This window comes from Stegastes partitus, unplaced genomic scaffold (genome assembly GCF_000690725.1).
Source record: "Stegastes partitus isolate 25-593 unplaced genomic scaffold, Stegastes_partitus-1.0.2 Scaffold259, whole genome shotgun sequence".
Taxonomy (NCBI): Eukaryota; Metazoa; Chordata; class Actinopteri; family Pomacentridae; genus Stegastes; species Stegastes partitus.
In genome coordinates, this window is record NW_007577990.1 from 529,542 (window position 1) to 546,688 (window position 17,147).

Below are 17,147 nucleotides of genomic sequence, written 5' to 3' on the forward strand. Positions count from 1 at the left end.
GGGCCCAGGGTGTTTTATAAGGCGGAGAGTAGTGAGGGGAGCCGTAGGGGTGCAAGACAGGTTTTTGTGGGGCTGGGGGGGTGCTCCGCTTTTGTTGGCGCTTAATCTGGTTCTTCTCTTGGTGCCGGCTCTTTCAGAGAATTTGAGCCGGAGTGAAGAGAGACCTCGTCAGCTTTTCCTCACCCTGTCCCTTTTGTGTCTCACGCAAAACTGAAAGGCCCTGTCTTGAAGTGTTGTCAGACCAGAAAACAAGAGTAAGTGACATGTGACAAGGACACAATGCTTGGATGGGCCAGCCAAAGTAAGTGGCCCCATCTGCTGCAGGCGATTTCTCTTATGCCGGCTGTCTGCCGCCTCAGGTGAAAGGGGCCAGGGAGCGAGGGCTGCGCTGAGATGGTGGCTGCTGCCAGGCGAAGCAGTTGGCATGGCTGGGAGGGCACGGCTGGCCTCACGCTCGCCGCCGCCGCACACAGTCGGCCAGCCTTTGCACAAGCGCAGGTTATCCGTCTCTCATCAGGTTTCCGATGCCTCATCACTTTCCCATGGTGTACACACATTCGGCACAGGACAAGAGTGTCAGCATGTAATGAAAGGTTTGATTCATGGAGGGCGACAGAGGCGGAGGTCATGGAGCTCCTCCAGATATGATCCTGACTGATGCTGATGGGGAAGCTTTAAGATGGGGTCCGTAATTATACGTCCTTGTGCCATCATCAGGTTGCTTCAATTCAGAAATTAATGATCATTTGAGACAAATTATACAAAATCGGAGCGGCTCGAATTAAATACACGTGTCGTCTGAATCCTTCCGTTGTGCTTTTTTTTTTTTTTAGAGCATGAAAACTCGACAATATTATGCACAAATTATGATAAGCAACACTTGTGTATAATTTAATTCCTAAAATGTTGTTGAATAATGAGCAAGGTGTCCTCGGCAAAATAATTCTTTTGAAATGTCTAATGGTGTGTGCACTATTTGAAGATCAATAATAATCATCGCAGTGCATCAAAGAAGAAAATATGTTGGGACAAAACACAACAAACTGCATACTGATCAAATGTGTGCTGAAACCGAATTAGATAATTTGAAGTGAGGATCATATCTTTCCGGGGGAGAAAACAAAAAAACAAAAAAAAAAAATGATGCCACTCTGTTCAGAAACTAAAGTAGAAACAGAAGTTACACACACAAAGAAGAAAGCAGACGTGCTCACAAAAGCTTTCGGTGATATTATACATTGACATTTGTGCTGATCGCATTGTGCCCATTTTGTTGAATCTGCTTTATTAGAGAAATGCTGTTTTTTCCGCGTTGCTATTAATTTGTGTTTCTGTGGGTGTGCAGTGCGAGAACAGAGAGATGTGGTTAACCCATTGTGAAGTTAGCCGTCATCATTAAGATTCTGCAGATAACAGGCATGCGGATTTCTACTGCTCAGCATTATAGGATCCCAGACATCAAAGGCAGGTTTTCATTCTACTGTGTCTGCGGTACGGTGAAGGGAAAGAGAAGGGAAAAAAAAAAACAGGTAAGGAGATATGGAGTCAGGAAAATAAAGCAGATTGGGAGAAGAGAGGAGAACATGTATACGGTTCGTAGCGACGCGGGAGTCAGGTGACACGACGCTCTATAATGTGTTTGATGCCACGGAGGGTCTCTCCTGCATAGTTAGCTCCTTGCTAAATTGGCGTCCCCTCTGATTAAGTGGCACGGCCCTTAATAGCACTACGGTTGACTGCAGGTTTTAAAGATCAAGTTCATTCCTCACCGTGATCATTAAAATGCGGGTAACTCAAAACAATTCATGTTGTTTTTTTTCCCTATTTATTCTTCCCTCTTACCTGTAAGTCAGCTCCCGCTTTCATGTAGCCTCCTTTCACACCTAATCAATATAAAAGTGCTGTCAATAATATTTTTCTTTGTGCAAATCTTGTAATACTATTTCCAGTTCTATTACACAGATATTACAATGAAGTTCCGCTTAATTCAGATTACTTTCTCTTTCAGCATGGTGCCATTATCCTTGTGCCATTACATCAGAGTGAGCTGTTCTACAGTGAGAGTATTGAATGTACAAGAGCGAGAAATATGCTGTTCTCCAGTATTGTGCTGGATTACAGAATCAAGGTCGACTCACAAGACACAGAGCAGCATTATCCCTTAATCCTGTGTTTTGGTTTCAAATAGCCTTTTTACACCTAATCTTCACAAGTAAAATGACAAACATGAATACTGAGGTAGGTATTTAAATGTGCATTACCTGCAATGTTAAGGTCAAAGGCTTATGCTGACTTAAAGTGGCTCTATATTTTGTGAAAGAACAGACAATCATGTGTTATTTTGTTGCGGCTGTATTACAGAAGACTAGGGAGTCTTGTGATGAAATTCCCTCAGGCAGTTTCAGATGGATAAGTCTGGGAACTTTTCATCCAAACTATGACTCATATCTTGTTTGTTTTTCCACTTTTTTTTTTTTTTTGTCTTTGTGGACTCTGTAAAAAATTTTGAATGAAGATACTGTTTCCCCCCTCGCTTTTACCTCTCACCAAGTTTTGTTTGGCCCGCTGTGCATGGGCTCTTGGAGGACAAGGTTCACTGAGTCAATAGATACAGCGAGCACAGCGCTTACACTACCAGGGCAGTGGCTCCCCTTGACCAAGCTGGTCTCAGTGTGTCCGTCAGGCTCAGCTGTGGCAGAGCTGGAGGAAACTTAAAGGTGCTGTGAAAGACTAAAAGTGGGCCAGCCGCTGCTGCCTCCTGTTGACCTACCTTGTTCAGAGGGTCCAGGTACAGACTGATGACAGGACTCCTCCTCAGCGGACCACATTACTAATGTGTGAGGGTGCAAGAGGAACACATCCAGTGATGAATCACTCCCCTGCACCCATGGCATCCTCATAAGTCAAGAGTAAAAGTGTTGAGAGTGCGCGCAGTAAAGAGATCCTTCGTCCCGTCCACCGTAGAGAAACTCCATCCAGGCCCGGTGGAAGAGGGGAAGGGGGAAGGCTAAGTGGTGCACATCACGCATAGCCTGAAGATCTCCCTCAATCTTGAGGAAAACATTAGTCCCTCCGGTGGGTCGCTTGTTTTTTTTATATTTTTTTTTTTATAAGGCACACAGAACTTAGGAAAAGTTACTTTCATGCTTGAACAGAGCTGCTTTTTTTAATAAATGAGAGTAATCTTCATTGCGTTGATCTGGAGAGCCTCACTGGACCACCTGAAGTCACCAAGCGAACATTAAATATGTGTTAGTTTAAGCTAAAACTGTTTTCTTCGGAGGGGTTTTCTACACTGAGCAGTCACAGGAAAAGGCACCACCTCATTATTCACTTTGGTGTTTCTGGAGTTACAATAACTATGAAACTGTTCAGCCCAAAAGAAGAGAAAACACTGAGCGATTTAGACACTTCCATTTTTTTTTTTCCACTCAGAAAACAACTTTTTTGTTGCACATCTTGTACGTCAGTTTTGTCTCTCTGTTGTCTTCTTTTCTTTGAGCCTTAAGCCAGAAGGTTAAACTATTTTAGTTTACACACCTACCTCCCCCCCAGAGCCGATGTCGGGCTATACTGGTGATGTTGGGGGAGTGTGTAAGTTTGACGCTGGGTAATACATCACACACTCCAGGGGGTCTCCCTGGTATGCTCCTCAATAATGAAGTTCATTCGTTAACTTCTCCCTCAAAGGCCAAGTTCCCCTGCTGCCCTTTTCAACAGCCATTGCAACTCTTACCAGAGTCACCCTACTAACAGAAAAAAAAGACACATCATCATGCTTTTTCCCCTTGACAGGCTCAGTGGTTGCCTTTGCAGGGCATGAAGAATAAGCAGGTCCATTACCAATCCCTCATGCCTGGTTATAGCCATAATTATCACAGGGAAAATGACCTGCTCTGTTTGGTTTGCCGTGGAGGGGCTGCGCCTTCCTAATCACCTCCTCCTTCCCTCCTATCGTCCTCCTGCCATGGAGATGGAGCTGGTTTTGGGGGAGTCTTGCCAGTTCATTAGAATTCACAGGGTTCCACCTCCCTGCCTAGCCAAGCTAAGCCTCTCACACAGGCTGCCATGCCTGCGATAATCTCCTCTCCTCGTTCCCTTTCGCTCCTTCTCTGTCTATCCTCCTATCCCTTTCCTTTCTGTCCCCAAGGGCAGCCTCACACAAAAGAGATGCAGTGCAATTCATTGTTAAATCTGATTTCTATTGATCTATTGAAAAATTGTTCTGTGAGATGTATGATAGCACTCCAGCGGTGCTGATGAGCTCTCTTTACCTCTGCCTTTTCAACCGATAAACCAAAAAAAATAAACAAATTTATTCCAGCTAGTTAAATATAACAGCCTTTTTTTTTATTAACTATGAAGTGCATGTTTTTTTTCAAGGTTGCATCCACTAATTGAACATCAAATTCCAGCGTGCAGATTATAAACACTTGTGCTGAAGTGGCCTGACTTTCGACTTGTATTTTGCTGAAAAATAGCAGCAAAAACCAAACTGCCACTAAACAAAGTGGTGCGTAAAAAGCAGCTGAGGACATTTGCTTTCAATTGAAATAGTTTAGCGCTTATCTTATAGTTAACGGCACCTTGTCATCACCTCAGTCATACCTGCGAGGGATGATTTAATGTGGCGCAGACACGCACATCTGCCTTAAATGATGTGGTCAGTCCACAGAGAAACACTTGCTGCAATCGCAACTCATACCCAGTGTATTTTTTTTCTTTGACAAAAACATAATTCAATAGATTTGGAAAAACCAGAGCCTTGTATTTTTATGCTTGCTCATAAAAAATATTTAAATTTAGATCTATAAATAATCGTCTCAGTAAAACAAAAGGCTGTAGCCTTGTCAACCATTCACTATAAGTGCTGTGTTGTTGATTCTGATTACATGACAGATGACAGGTGTACACTTCACCTATGTAGGAATGAGACGCTTTCATATCTCTCCCTTTTGACCCCACTATTCTATAAATATTGTGTTTGTGTGTACGTGTATTTAGCAACAGACAGACGGAGACTCGTGCTGATCCGGCCCCGGGGCTGCTATGCATATAAAGGGAGAAGGGCAGCGTATATAGTCATTAATCTGGAGTCATCTGATCTGAGTGCAACTATAAAAATTTTAAAAAGCACAACGCTCACCTACAGCTGCTACCTCGCTAGACGAGACACATTGCACTGCTCCATGGAAAATCCATTAGTCGTAATGAGTTAACAGCATTTCCTGTAGCTACACATAGCCCACCATAAAATACCTGCACAGCGGCGGCATGTGGTGTGTTTTTAAACTCTCACTGCTCTTATTTAAACTTGTCTTTAAATGCAACCCTCCGCAGTCCTCTGGACATAACCCAATAGTGTCCTCTATTTTCACTGAAATAGATATTTCCTTTGTTGTCTGTGTGATTTATTGAAGTCTTCCCACAAGTGGAAGCCCCCAGGAAATTGCCTAGAATGGCCCTAAATTGGTTTATGATTGTGTGGTGTGGGCCGGTGCTGTTATGGTTCTAATATTATGCCCTCCACTCCCTGGCATCTATATTAAATTGATCTGTATTGTTTTCATGGAGTGCCTGTTGGAGCTTGTTAATTCTACCGCTGCTTGAGGCTGGTGGTGCAGTTCCAAACACCCAGGTGGCTCTGTGGTGGAACATAAGCATCGGCTTTCTAAAATACCTCACAACAAGATTGCGACACAAAATGAGGAAGTGAGAAAGTGTTTATCTTGTGGGGTCAGAGGCCGCCGAGCGTGACACCGCGCAGACCACAGGTCCGCGGTCTCAGAGGCCAGTCCGGAGTTGTAAGAGTTAACGTGGATCAGCTGCATGGTGAGTCTGTGCATGGAATGGCTACTGACAGACTGCTAATGAGGCCATTATCAGGTCTCGTCCTCTCCTCTCCTCCGGGGACACCAGTGGATGTTCTGTACCACATCTCAATTGAATTTCATTCCACAGGGCTTGTTTATAGTAAATGCATTTGCTTGAATTAATCCACGAGGAGTGTGAGACACATGACTTGGCCCGTCTTAATGCAGAAATTTAGTGCGTAGTATCCGTTTCAGATCAGCGTCTGTACCCGTAATGTGCCGACGGAAATGCTGCAACTTCACTATCACAATTTCTCTTTTGTGCTTGGGCATATAAAGAAGTTATTGACTAAAATGATTCTATTGATGGCTCCACATCACTGATTTAATCTGCACAGACAGTTGACCATCAGTCCCTTTGTGGCTAAATCAATACCCTAATGAACAAGTATCAGCAGCGTATTGGCATGCTGTCACTGGTAATGTGGAGCAGTCAAGGAAGAGTGTGATCAAGAGCAAATGAAGCAGCTTTGCTGGAAACATTTGTCCCTCGGGAAGCTTGGGCTTTTAAACACAATTATATACAGTTGGAGGCACTATATTTGTTGCATAGCTGAAAGGACAGAGCAGCAGCAGCATCTCTTTCCAGAGACGGTTCCCCCTTTACTCCTGATAATCCACAGAACACACTGTCGACAGCTTTTATAGGGCCGATTGCTTTTGTTCAAAGCAGTGTGTTTTTTTGTAATTTGGATCATGGGAGTGATGAAAGAGACAAGTCAGAGTATAGTGAGACCTTAAATAAACCCTTACAGTTCAGAGGCTCTGTAGCAAGTTACTTTATATATATTTTAAAAAGTTGATTTCTTTATGTCTTGTTTACTGGAACATTTAACTTTTTTTTATCAGTGTGTTTATTAGAAGTAACCACTGAATGATTTTTATATTCATTCTAACTTAACAAACAAAATGTATTCTCCACATACACACAGTAGGTGAAAGATGTAGAAAACAAACTTTCTCCTGCTGCCCTGATCGTAATATGAACGTTATCCACCTTCCAGATGTTCTTGGATAACCAAGCGACACATCCAACCCCTGCTATCCTCCCTTGTTTGTTTGTTTTTCCCCTCTCTTAGCCATATCACAGTGTTAAGCCACAGTGTGAAGAGCCCTGCTCAGTTCTAGAAAGACTGATACAGCAGCCGGTTGCTGAGAGACAACCACTGATAGTGGCAGTTAGACATGTTCCTGCGTGGGCCTTGGCCCTGACTCATCTGGTGAACTTTGAAGATCTTGTGGGGAGACGCCATCTTCGAAATTGAGACGTCTGCACCGTCTCTTACATCACATTGTTTTGAATCGTTTACCGTGGCCTGTCTGCGTCTAGTTTGTATCTCAGGCACGCTCCATTTGATTCTATCAGGCTCTGAATGATATTTTGTTCATTAGACGGTGTGCAATATGAGACCAATGTTGACACAACCTGAGTTAATGTGTTTAGTGACTCTAATGGATCATAGAGGTCCTAATGAAACATTGCCATGGGAAGATTTATGTTGCAAGCTGCTGAGTCCTCATTTCCATTTTATATGTGGTTAGAAGTACCTTTATTCAATGAATAGATGACAATAGAAGAGGCCAAATGAATTTAGATATTTATGGTGTAACACAGCAATAAATAAACAATCACAAAACCTGTTACAATGACTTTAATAATGTGAAATTGTTGCCCTGTGGAGGAGTCACAGTTCTGTGGCAAACATGCAGTGCCGCAGGGTTATTAAAATCAAGCAACTGTAGAGAATGTAAAATGAGCCTCCAAAATCCAAATGTCCAAATCAACGGTGTAAAAAAAAAAAAATATTTTCAGTGTTTTCATTTTCAGATTTAAAATATTGCAGTGTCTGAGAGCGAAGCTGTGTGATGTTTGTCTTGAGACGAGATGATATGAGCACCAGCTTATTCGTGGAAATGCCAAATGGTTATTGGCCAAGGCTGGATTGCACTAAAACCAGAATATTGTATCAGAGAGAGGCAGCTGGTTAGGAGTCAGAACAGATTATCATATGAGAGAGGATGAGTGAGGAGAGGAGGGGAGGGAAGGAGAGGCAGGGAGGAGAGAGGTAGAGACCGGAATGGAAAGCAGGGGGCGAGAGTGAGGAGGCGCAGGGAGGAGGAGGAAGAGGGGAGAAGTGATAGCAAAAAGAAACTCATCGCCTGGTCGCTGTGGGGTGGAAGGGATCATCCAAACCCTTCCGTCACTATCTCCCCTTCTTCACCTGTCAGAAAGAGTGTGTGAGAGCCGGCGGAGAGGGAGGCGGGGGGAAGAGAGAGAGAGAGAGAGAGAGAGAGAGGGGCACATGGGTCCTCTGAGAGGTCAGGGGAAGATGCTGAGGCTCCACTCATCTTCTCTCCGCGAAGGGCCCACCGCTGCTCGCAGACATCTGGCCTCACACTGATCACTCATATCTACAGACAGGGAGGAGGAGGAGGAGTGGAGCGCTCTATCTTTGAGCCACAGAGACATTACAGATCCTCTTCTCTCGGCTTGCTTTTTTATATAGTTTTGCATCATCTCTATGTTTTTTTTCTCCTTCACTATAGCCTTTTCTTTCTCTATATCCCCCTTTTGACTTCTTTTCTTGATATTTTTGAGAGCAAGAAGGTGCAGAACTAGAGAAAAAAAAATCCTGCAAGAGTTGGTTCCTGACTTTATCCTTACACAAGAAGAAAAAAAAAAAAAGATAAGCCACGGAAGATAGTTAAGAGTGTGCTGTGTCTAGCAAGCCGGTATACAAGACTCTGACTGCAATCAGTGGGAAGAGGGCCAGCTTCCCTGCCTGAGCTCTCAGCGCCCCTACTGGCTGCACGCTGTGCCAATCAAAGGCTGGTGGGTGGGGAGCAGTCAGACATGAACACTGATGTCACAGTCACATGGATTCTGGTGTGGTCATGCTCGGAGGCTGAGAGACAGAGCTGTGCTGGCCAGCTGCTGCTGAGACAGCAGTGGAGGGCTTTGCGCTGGTGATAGTTCTTCTCTTATGGACGCGAAGCTTAATGATGTATTTTGTGATTTCAGCTATGAAAGGTAAGAGCGCGAACGCATGCTGATCCTGCAGCCAGAGTAACAAGTAGGGAAGTACGGGGCTACGCTATTCATAGCCTGCCAACTCTTTGCATTTCATTTGCAAGGCATGAGTGTGACAGCGAGAGAGAGCGAGCGAGAGAGGGGTGAGAGAGAGGGAGGGAGGAAATACAGTAGTACAGTGCTTCTGATTGTGTCCAAGTTCGTTTCTAATTTATCTTTACGCGCATGGATAGATTTTTTTTTTCCAACTCAGAAAAAGAGCCTGAGCTAGAATTCTTTTTATTTAATATATATTTTTATTAAATCTAATGTGTTTGCTGACTGTGGGAGCCGTGCGCTTTGGGCATCTCTGACAGGAGCAGCTCCTGAGCTTCAGAGCAGAAGTTTTTTTGGCATGGATGGGAGGTAGCATGCGAGGCAAGGCAAGGGAAAGAGCAGGGGAGGAGGAGGAGGAGGAGGGGGGTCCTGTCGCTATTCCTTTCTGTCCCGTTCTTAATCCTGTTGTTCCAGTCCAGAGGACGTGTCTGTGCCGCAGGAAGATGTGTGTGGCAGTGTTGAACGTGGGTCGCAGACGGGCGACAAGGCAACTGGCGCGACTGGCAGACTGTGATTCTCTGAGTTGATACCGGTGCATGCTCTGTGTGTGTGTGTCTGCGTGTGTGTGTGTGTGTGTACATATATCTGTGCGTGTGTTGTGTTCCACTGACCTATTTTTTGGGGTAGTCGGGTTTACATGTGTGGCCATGAGAGCAAGGACTGGGTCCTCCCAGTCGCTGTGATGTTGATCTGGTGCGCTTTAATCCCAGCTCCTCCACCTCCTCCTCCTCCTCCTCCTCCTCCGCTCCATCATACAGGCGTCCATGTGCGCGCACACACACACGTCCGTGCAGAAAGATACTGAAAGTGCAGCCAGACATACATACAGTAGGCTACAGCACACACTTTCTGGCCATGCATGCTTGCACACACATGCACATGATCGTTTATTTCGCACTCGTGGATGCGTTCTTCCATGTAGTAAAAAATTTCAAACATATGTGCTCAGATGATATAATCAGATAGCCTGCGATAACCACGACCAGGCACATGCAGCTGTCATTCTGTGGTGAATGGAAAGCAGCTCTAATCATAATCTGATTTGATGAGTGCTTGCTTTTTCTTTCACCACACCTGCTTAGAAATATATGTTTGTTTTAGACAAAAACACAGAGGAGTAATGTGAAAATCCACTAGTTTAGTGTGTGTGTATATAATATTATAATAAGCAAAAAAAATAAATCAGGTGGGGGAAAAAAATGCCATAACTAAATTACTATTTTATTGCAATATTAGTAGTAACCTTATCCTAAATTGTATGTATTACTTCTAAATGCTGCTGTGTGTCTTGGTTTGTGTGTGTGTGTGTGTGTGTGAGGCTGGCAACTCTGCGTTAATTTCTTTCTTTCTTCAGTCTGTGAGAATTCATTTCTGAAGTGAGGCTCATACTCATTTGTGATAAGCCTGATGTGTTTGAAATTGAGAGGGAGAAAAGTCCTGTATCTTATTTTCAGCGAGACACATATTAAAAAAGACCTTTTGACCTAACGTCCTTTTATATGCGGCGAAGAGCTTTATGAAATCACTTCTTTTTTTTTTTTTTGGGAGGGGGGTAAAAGTGGCTCATGCTGTGTGGTAATTTTATTACTTTTTTCAAAGTGTGGTATTTGCGCAACATTTTTGACTGCGTTTATTTTTCGCTTGATGTGGTGTAGATGATTATATTTTTCATAATTATTTTTCTGTTAGATACATGAATAGAGATAAGCTATATTTACATTTTTCTGTATTTGTCACCAGAAGAAAAAAAAAAACATCGTGGTTAATGTGTTTCTACATCGCTCTATTTGTCAGTCTCTATGTCCTCTTTCAGCTCTGCCTTTCCCCATATTGGTGCTTTCAGTTTGACAGAGGTTGCTGGTGTCATGGCAGGATACTGTGACAATGTCAAAAATGAAATTAAAAACGTGAAAAAGCAATATAATTAGAAAATGGCAGTGGTAATTTCTTCCTGAAAATGGCCAGTGAAATGGATGAACAGCACGATGAATTGCTGCCTTGGCACAGACTTTATTGTTTTGTTAATACTGTTACACGATCATACTGCATGTGCCTTTTTTTTCTGGTGTTTTTTTTAAGTCTTCTTTTTTTTTTTTTTTTTGGATGATCTGCAATGCAAAAATTGTGCTTGTATATTACAACAAACATCCCTGTGTGTCTCTATGGCTTTGTCTCTACCCTGCATCCCCCCCCCTCTACCCAGCTCTCCCTCTCAATTCAGCCTCTCTACCACACCACTGCCTCTCAAGTACCTAATTACCTGTAATGGAAACATCCCTCTCATTACCCCATGCAAATTAGCCAGCCTACTCAGCACAATTAAGATGAAAATTCCAATTACATAATTAAAGAAAGTTGTTTGATGTGTGGATAGAAAAAGGTAAAAAGTGCGTCTCATACAGAGTACATATAATTAACCCTTGACAAAGAGCGTTATTGTGGCGAGGTATACGTAGCAAACAGTGGCTCAAAAATTGTTGAAAGCCAGGCCCAGGAAGCCACTTCAGTGCATGCAGACAGCACATAAATATGTGATTTAGCACGAGTGTGTACTAGACTGTGAAAAATGTTCTGGGGCCCTAGAGAAGGTAAAGCCAAATATCTTGTGATAGGCGCTTTAAGGCTATGTTAACAAGGCTGTAAATATTTGCTGTAGATTTGGTACTCTGTGTCTCTTTCTATCAGTGGCCGATTGAAGCGCTCACTACCCAGTGCTGCAGGCTCTCACACATTAAAGCAGAGGTTAACAAGATTGGCTATTATCCAGTTAGGGACTGAGGACATGAAGAGCCAAAGGAAAAAATTGCCACAGATTAAGGTGAAGGCAAATATAGCACAAGTCACCTGCAAGGATTTAAAATAAAAGACCCAATTACAAAGAAGGAGCATTTTAAGTCGAGGTATTTTTACGTTTTCTAATGTTAAATACACAAACTGTGTATTTTGGTGAGTGATTAAATATTTCTAGCTCGAATGTCAGCGTAATAATTTAAATAATATAAAATTCAATTCTGTAGAGCCATAAAATTCCGTGCGATATCCTTTAATTTAATTTCGCTTTTGTTAAGGGAGTATTTACGGGTTACAGTGAAATTGAAAACCTACCAACAGTATCTGAGCGGATGAAAGACAAGACAAACAAGAGAGTGTGTGCTTTAGCCCTCTCTCTCTCTCGCCTCTTAGCTGGCTGAGGAGGTGGAATGGTGTCCCCACAGGTTATTAAAGTGTGTGAGGAGTGCCAGTCTGTGCTGTGCACACTGAGACAAACATCCTGGCTGCCTGACTGTGTGTAGAGGGACTGGTTAATGAGATATTGACTGCCCATTGAGAGCATGGATTTTTGATTTGGCTCCATAGAAGTTGGGAAGTGAGGAAGGTGCACTCTGAAGAGTAGAGGAGGCTGACGGTGGACACTCATCTCTGAATTTGATGTTATTTTAGGTTTTGGTTCACCAAGATTTACTGTTGTTTATGATGTTACACATTTTATTAATAGTTTTTGTGAAAATTACCATTAATTGCAATGGACCAGACTGTGGTCAATAACTTAAATCAAATCACATATGTGCTGGACACGTCATCTCAATGTAAGTACAAATATGAATTTCAACAGAATAAATTGAAATGGAGATTTGTAATCTCTGTATTTCATATAAAACAGTTCAACATTTTACAGAAATATTCAGTTACTATTAATAAGTTTATGCATAGTAATGCATAGCTCACCGATAGCTGGAGCTGTGTTTACTGTGGGACTGTTTTGCACACACAGACTGAAACTGTCCTTGCAGGAACAAAGTTTTAAAAAAAAGAAATTGTTGTCTTTTTGTCACCGTTTTTATACTGTACAACCATTAATCTGCAACTCCATCCAAGCCTTTGCCAGGGTGCCAGACAGCTCTGTCAGTCATCTTGTCTTGTCAGTCACACCTTGTGGTTTTGACAGATTAGTCCAATCACAGGCAAGGTTAAACGACTCTCCTGTCCCGTGTCCAATCAAACAGCAGGATACAACAAACTGCAGAGGCTCAAGGTAACCATCGGACATGAGAAGATTTTAGTTCATTCTGACGCATTCGCACTAAGTTCAGTCAGGGTTCTCCATTTGGCTCTCCAGTCAGGTAAAACACCTAGCTGGGCTTAGTCAAATGCCTCTAACTTAAAGGTAATTTCCTACTTTACTTTCACTCAGTATTTCAGGAGTCACTTATAGATCCTTTGAAGTGTCTCCCTGTCATGCAGCATTTAGCTGCTGATAGAATACTTCCTCTGTCAGCACTCGTTAGATAATCATATACCACAGTCCACAGAGTTAAAGAACATTTTTACTTTCATTTTTTCTCTTTCTTCCTGTAGCTTCCTCTGTAGAATATGTACAGAGAATAGAGATGGGATATTTTTGCAGCCCCTGTTCACAGAAACCCTTTGCTTCACATTCTCTTGGCTTGTTTTTTTGTAGTTATTTAAAATTCTGACATGCATCCTCTCACTGTAGATTAGCTTTATTCTGCGCTATGAAATTAATGCGTGCATACGTAATTTAATAAGGGGAGAAAAAAAGTACATTTCTTAAGCCTCACGTGCCTCGCTCTGCCCTCGTATGCCTTGCCACTTGTGGTTTAGAAGTTAGCAGTGTTTTAAGAGAGTGAAGGGTGAAGTTTTATTCCCCTGTACTTTCATTCCGAGCGTGTTTCGTACCATTGGTTTTTTTCCTCTGTGGGCCTCTGGAGGGCTGTCCATTGGCTTTTTGAAGTTGCATCAAAGAGGAAATGGGGGAGAAAAAGCATTATTGATTTTGCGTTTTGTCTGACTCAAACACTGAGGACAGAAAAACACATAAGGAGTTAGGTGTTGGCAGTGGGGCAGCTCCGTCTCTTGTGTGAGAGCCAGAGGGAGATGGGGGAGAAACCGAAAGAGGTAGAGAAGGTGAGGAGGAACACCAGACAACACTAATGCATCTCTCCCTAGAGTCGTATGCTCAGTCCTTTCACTTCCATCATTTCTCTTCTCCTTTCTGTTCTTAATGGGAGAGTAAATAAAGCCCATTACTGTACGGCTGGAGACAAAACCTCTGTCTCTGCCCCGCCATGTCGGATAGCTTTTCCTCCTCCTCCATCAGGCCGGTGACTCCCGAGGTCTGACAGCGTTCCACAGTTGACCTGCTTTTCCATGAAACACCAAGCTGCTCTCTTCTCAGTTGTAATCAGATCTCCCTGCTAGGCAAGCATGCTGGCAGCCGGCAAGAAGAGGAGTATTGTTTGTGTGGTTTATCACCTTCATCCTCCTCCTGCGTCAGCCCAGCAGAGGTGAGACAAGAGAGAAGTACTTTTCTGGTGTTAATGTGACCTAAGGTGACTAAAAAGCTCTCAGTGATAGAGCTTGTTACGAGTATGGCTTAGTCAGCGCTTGTGCCGTAGACATGATGTAGTGTAGCCGCGTTCTGTGATCTTCGTTGAAACGGATCTCCGAGGCTGCGCGTACGGAAGTCCGTGGAATTTGTAGTTAGGGGGGGAAAAAAAGGCTGTAAATAGGGAGGGCATTGACAGAAATGCAGCAAAAGTGTACTGTAGAGTCAGGGAATGGGAAAGGGTCAGAGGTCACGGCATACTAAGATACACTCCCCTCTCCTCCGTGGAGAGCTACTGCGGCATCTAGGGACCCTGGCGGGGAAGAAAGGATGAAAAATGAGAAGCGCACGGAATTTTGATGAGACGAGGGAACAGGCAGCGTTATAACAAAGGTCGTCACAACATGCGCTCCGCCACTTGATTACAAAAGGGAGAGAAGTGTGTGAGGCGTTTGATTACATGTCCCAGCAGAGGCCATTAGGGGCTCTACTTGTAGGATAGCATCATTTACACTCATCTGATCTGGTGTCTGCTCCGATGAACAAACAAAAAATCGGTGGATCCTCCTGAGCACTAGGTGGTGCTCTTCAAGAGAGCCAAATGACACGGATAGGTTTACCCCAGAGTTTAAGAAGCCGCGACTTGTCTCCTACTTTTACTGTCGCCACCAGGCAGAAGGCAACGGAATCTCAAATCGAACTCTCAGCATTAGACGCTTCTCACGCCGGCTAAGATTCATGAAAGGAATTTATCATCATAAATAACAAAGAAAAACAGCCTTGCAAGAACGGTCTGCTTAAGATTGATTTTTATGCACATGCATTCATTTGAAATAAAAGAAATGCTGCTTCAGTGCTAATTACAAAGATGAAAGGAAGGAGAATGTGCAAGGCAATGAACTTTGTTTAAAGGCACAGCACATGGCTTTTTCAGGGACACGGTGCTTTAATGAAACCCCATTTATAAATTCGTAAAATATGTTTTGAAATGGAAACTGTATTTACAGGATCAAAAAAAAAAGAGTAGATGTGCTTTTTCTACATCTCGGTCTCACTATCCTAATTCAGGAAGTCGGGCATCAGAGCCAACTACACAATGTCTGTCCTAGACAATGAGTTTGTGCATGTTTCACAGCTGGAGCAAGGGGGTTAACTGGCTGTGGAGAGATCCTTGACCTATCTGAGATGAGCTCCCCGCCCCCTCCAGCAATGTGGAATATCTGATTGCTGATTATGAGTTTATTCCCCATCGTGCTGAGCCTTTTGCATGTCAGGATCCATCCCTCCCCAGCAGAACTGATTAAGGAGCTGGAGATGATGCTACAGCTCTCAGCAATTGCTGAAAGACTCTCAGAGAGCCTGGTAATCTGGAGTGCAGCTGGCAATCACCCACCACTGACTCTTTTGGAGGCTTTTTGGGTTGTTTTGTTGTTTTCAAGTGGGTTTTTTGGCATATTGTTGTCTTTGTTCCCCTGGGCTTCTTGTTTCTGGATGAGAGCTTTCCTAGTGCTGAGCACAGGTCCTTGTCAACCTGGCTGCTCAGCTCAGCCTAGTCCAGCCTCACCAACAGCAGCGTCAGCAAAGACCCTCGCTCAAAGTCTCGGGATTTGCTTATGATCGTCCTCTTACAGGAGCCTAATTTGGGGGGAAAAAAAAAAAGAAAGAAGCTACATCCTGATGGAAAAAAGCTCTCTTTGCTCATTTTCAGAGCTCCCAGAATCCAATACATGGGACAAAGGCATCAGATAAATTGAAATAAATAGCTCCTCAAAAATGTATCCTCATGTAAACTTTTAAGGGTTTATGTGGCGTTCAGTGGATTTCTGTCACAGGAAAGCAAATAGAGTTTTCTAGCAAAAAGACTGCACGCCTGCTTTATTTGCTCGAAGGGATCTGTCACTTAGTTACAAATCACCAGCTGTCGTCTCTAAGTTTTGTTTTTGTCAATAGTTGGAGGGGAGAGGAAGACAGTCCTGCTCCTACTGTGCTAATGGCTGTATTAATGCCTTTAATGTGCGACTTGGGGCAACAGAGGAGGAATCTGCCCGAACAGAGCATTCTCAATTACTATAAAAGCTGCACAGCCCACTGCTAATGACGCCCCACTGTCAAACATATCACCCACAGTTTTACTGCTTGTTGCTTTAATGCTTTAATATTTTGTCACGCATCGAAAATGCAATCAAAATATTGAGCCCTGTCTAGTTAAGACAAAAATATTACCAGCAGTGTTATCCAGTTATACACAGGCTGAGAGAGAGATAAGAACACTGGCATTCATTCCAGCGCCAATTCAGGGTAAAACTAATGGAGTTCAGATGTGACTCCAACAGCCCCACTAAACAAATGACTATTGTCTGAGCTCCTCTTTCTTTAGTAAATGACTTTTTTTTTAGCTGTTACAGTGTCGTGGTTAAAGACACTGAGCATGTATCTGAGACAAACGGTGTGCTGTTTGTCTTTTTTTTTTGTACAAGGAATCTTTATTATTTTGCTATTAAATTAAATCATTTCACACATTTGCATGCTGCACTGCATTCGACGGTATATTTAAGTGTTTTTTGTAGGGATTATCAAACGTAAAGCTCAGAAACATCGTGCTTATATTTGCTCTTCTTTGTTACCTAAAGCACAGGCAGATTCTAGCTCTTAATATTTTTTTTTCTCTTCGTGTATCAGCCCCATTGTTCTGTATCATAACTGCCACTGTGGATAAACTAAAGGTAAGAGGGGGGAAATAACAAGGCGTGATGAGAGATGGGCGAAGCAGATTTTCAAATTGCGGATGATCAGAGATAAA

General features: G+C 43.1%; 1 protein-coding gene across 2 annotated transcripts in view; it reads left to right on the top strand.

The window, feature by feature from the left end:
* Positions 1 to 17,147, top strand: part of roraa (RAR-related orphan receptor A, paralog a) — a 180,636-nt gene that overhangs the window by 126,344 nt on the left and 37,145 nt on the right. Inside the window, exon 1 of one of the 2 annotated variants that reach the window (XM_008282143.1) lies at positions 8,791 to 8,904. The exons of the other annotated variant lie outside the window; for it this stretch is intronic. Coding sequence (XP_008280365.1) covers positions 8,874 to 8,904 — 31 coding nt within the window. The 5' untranslated portion in view covers positions 8,791 to 8,873. Of the gene's footprint in view, positions 1 to 8,790; positions 8,905 to 17,147 lie in introns of those variants that run through there. 2 annotated transcript variants of the gene reach the window in all.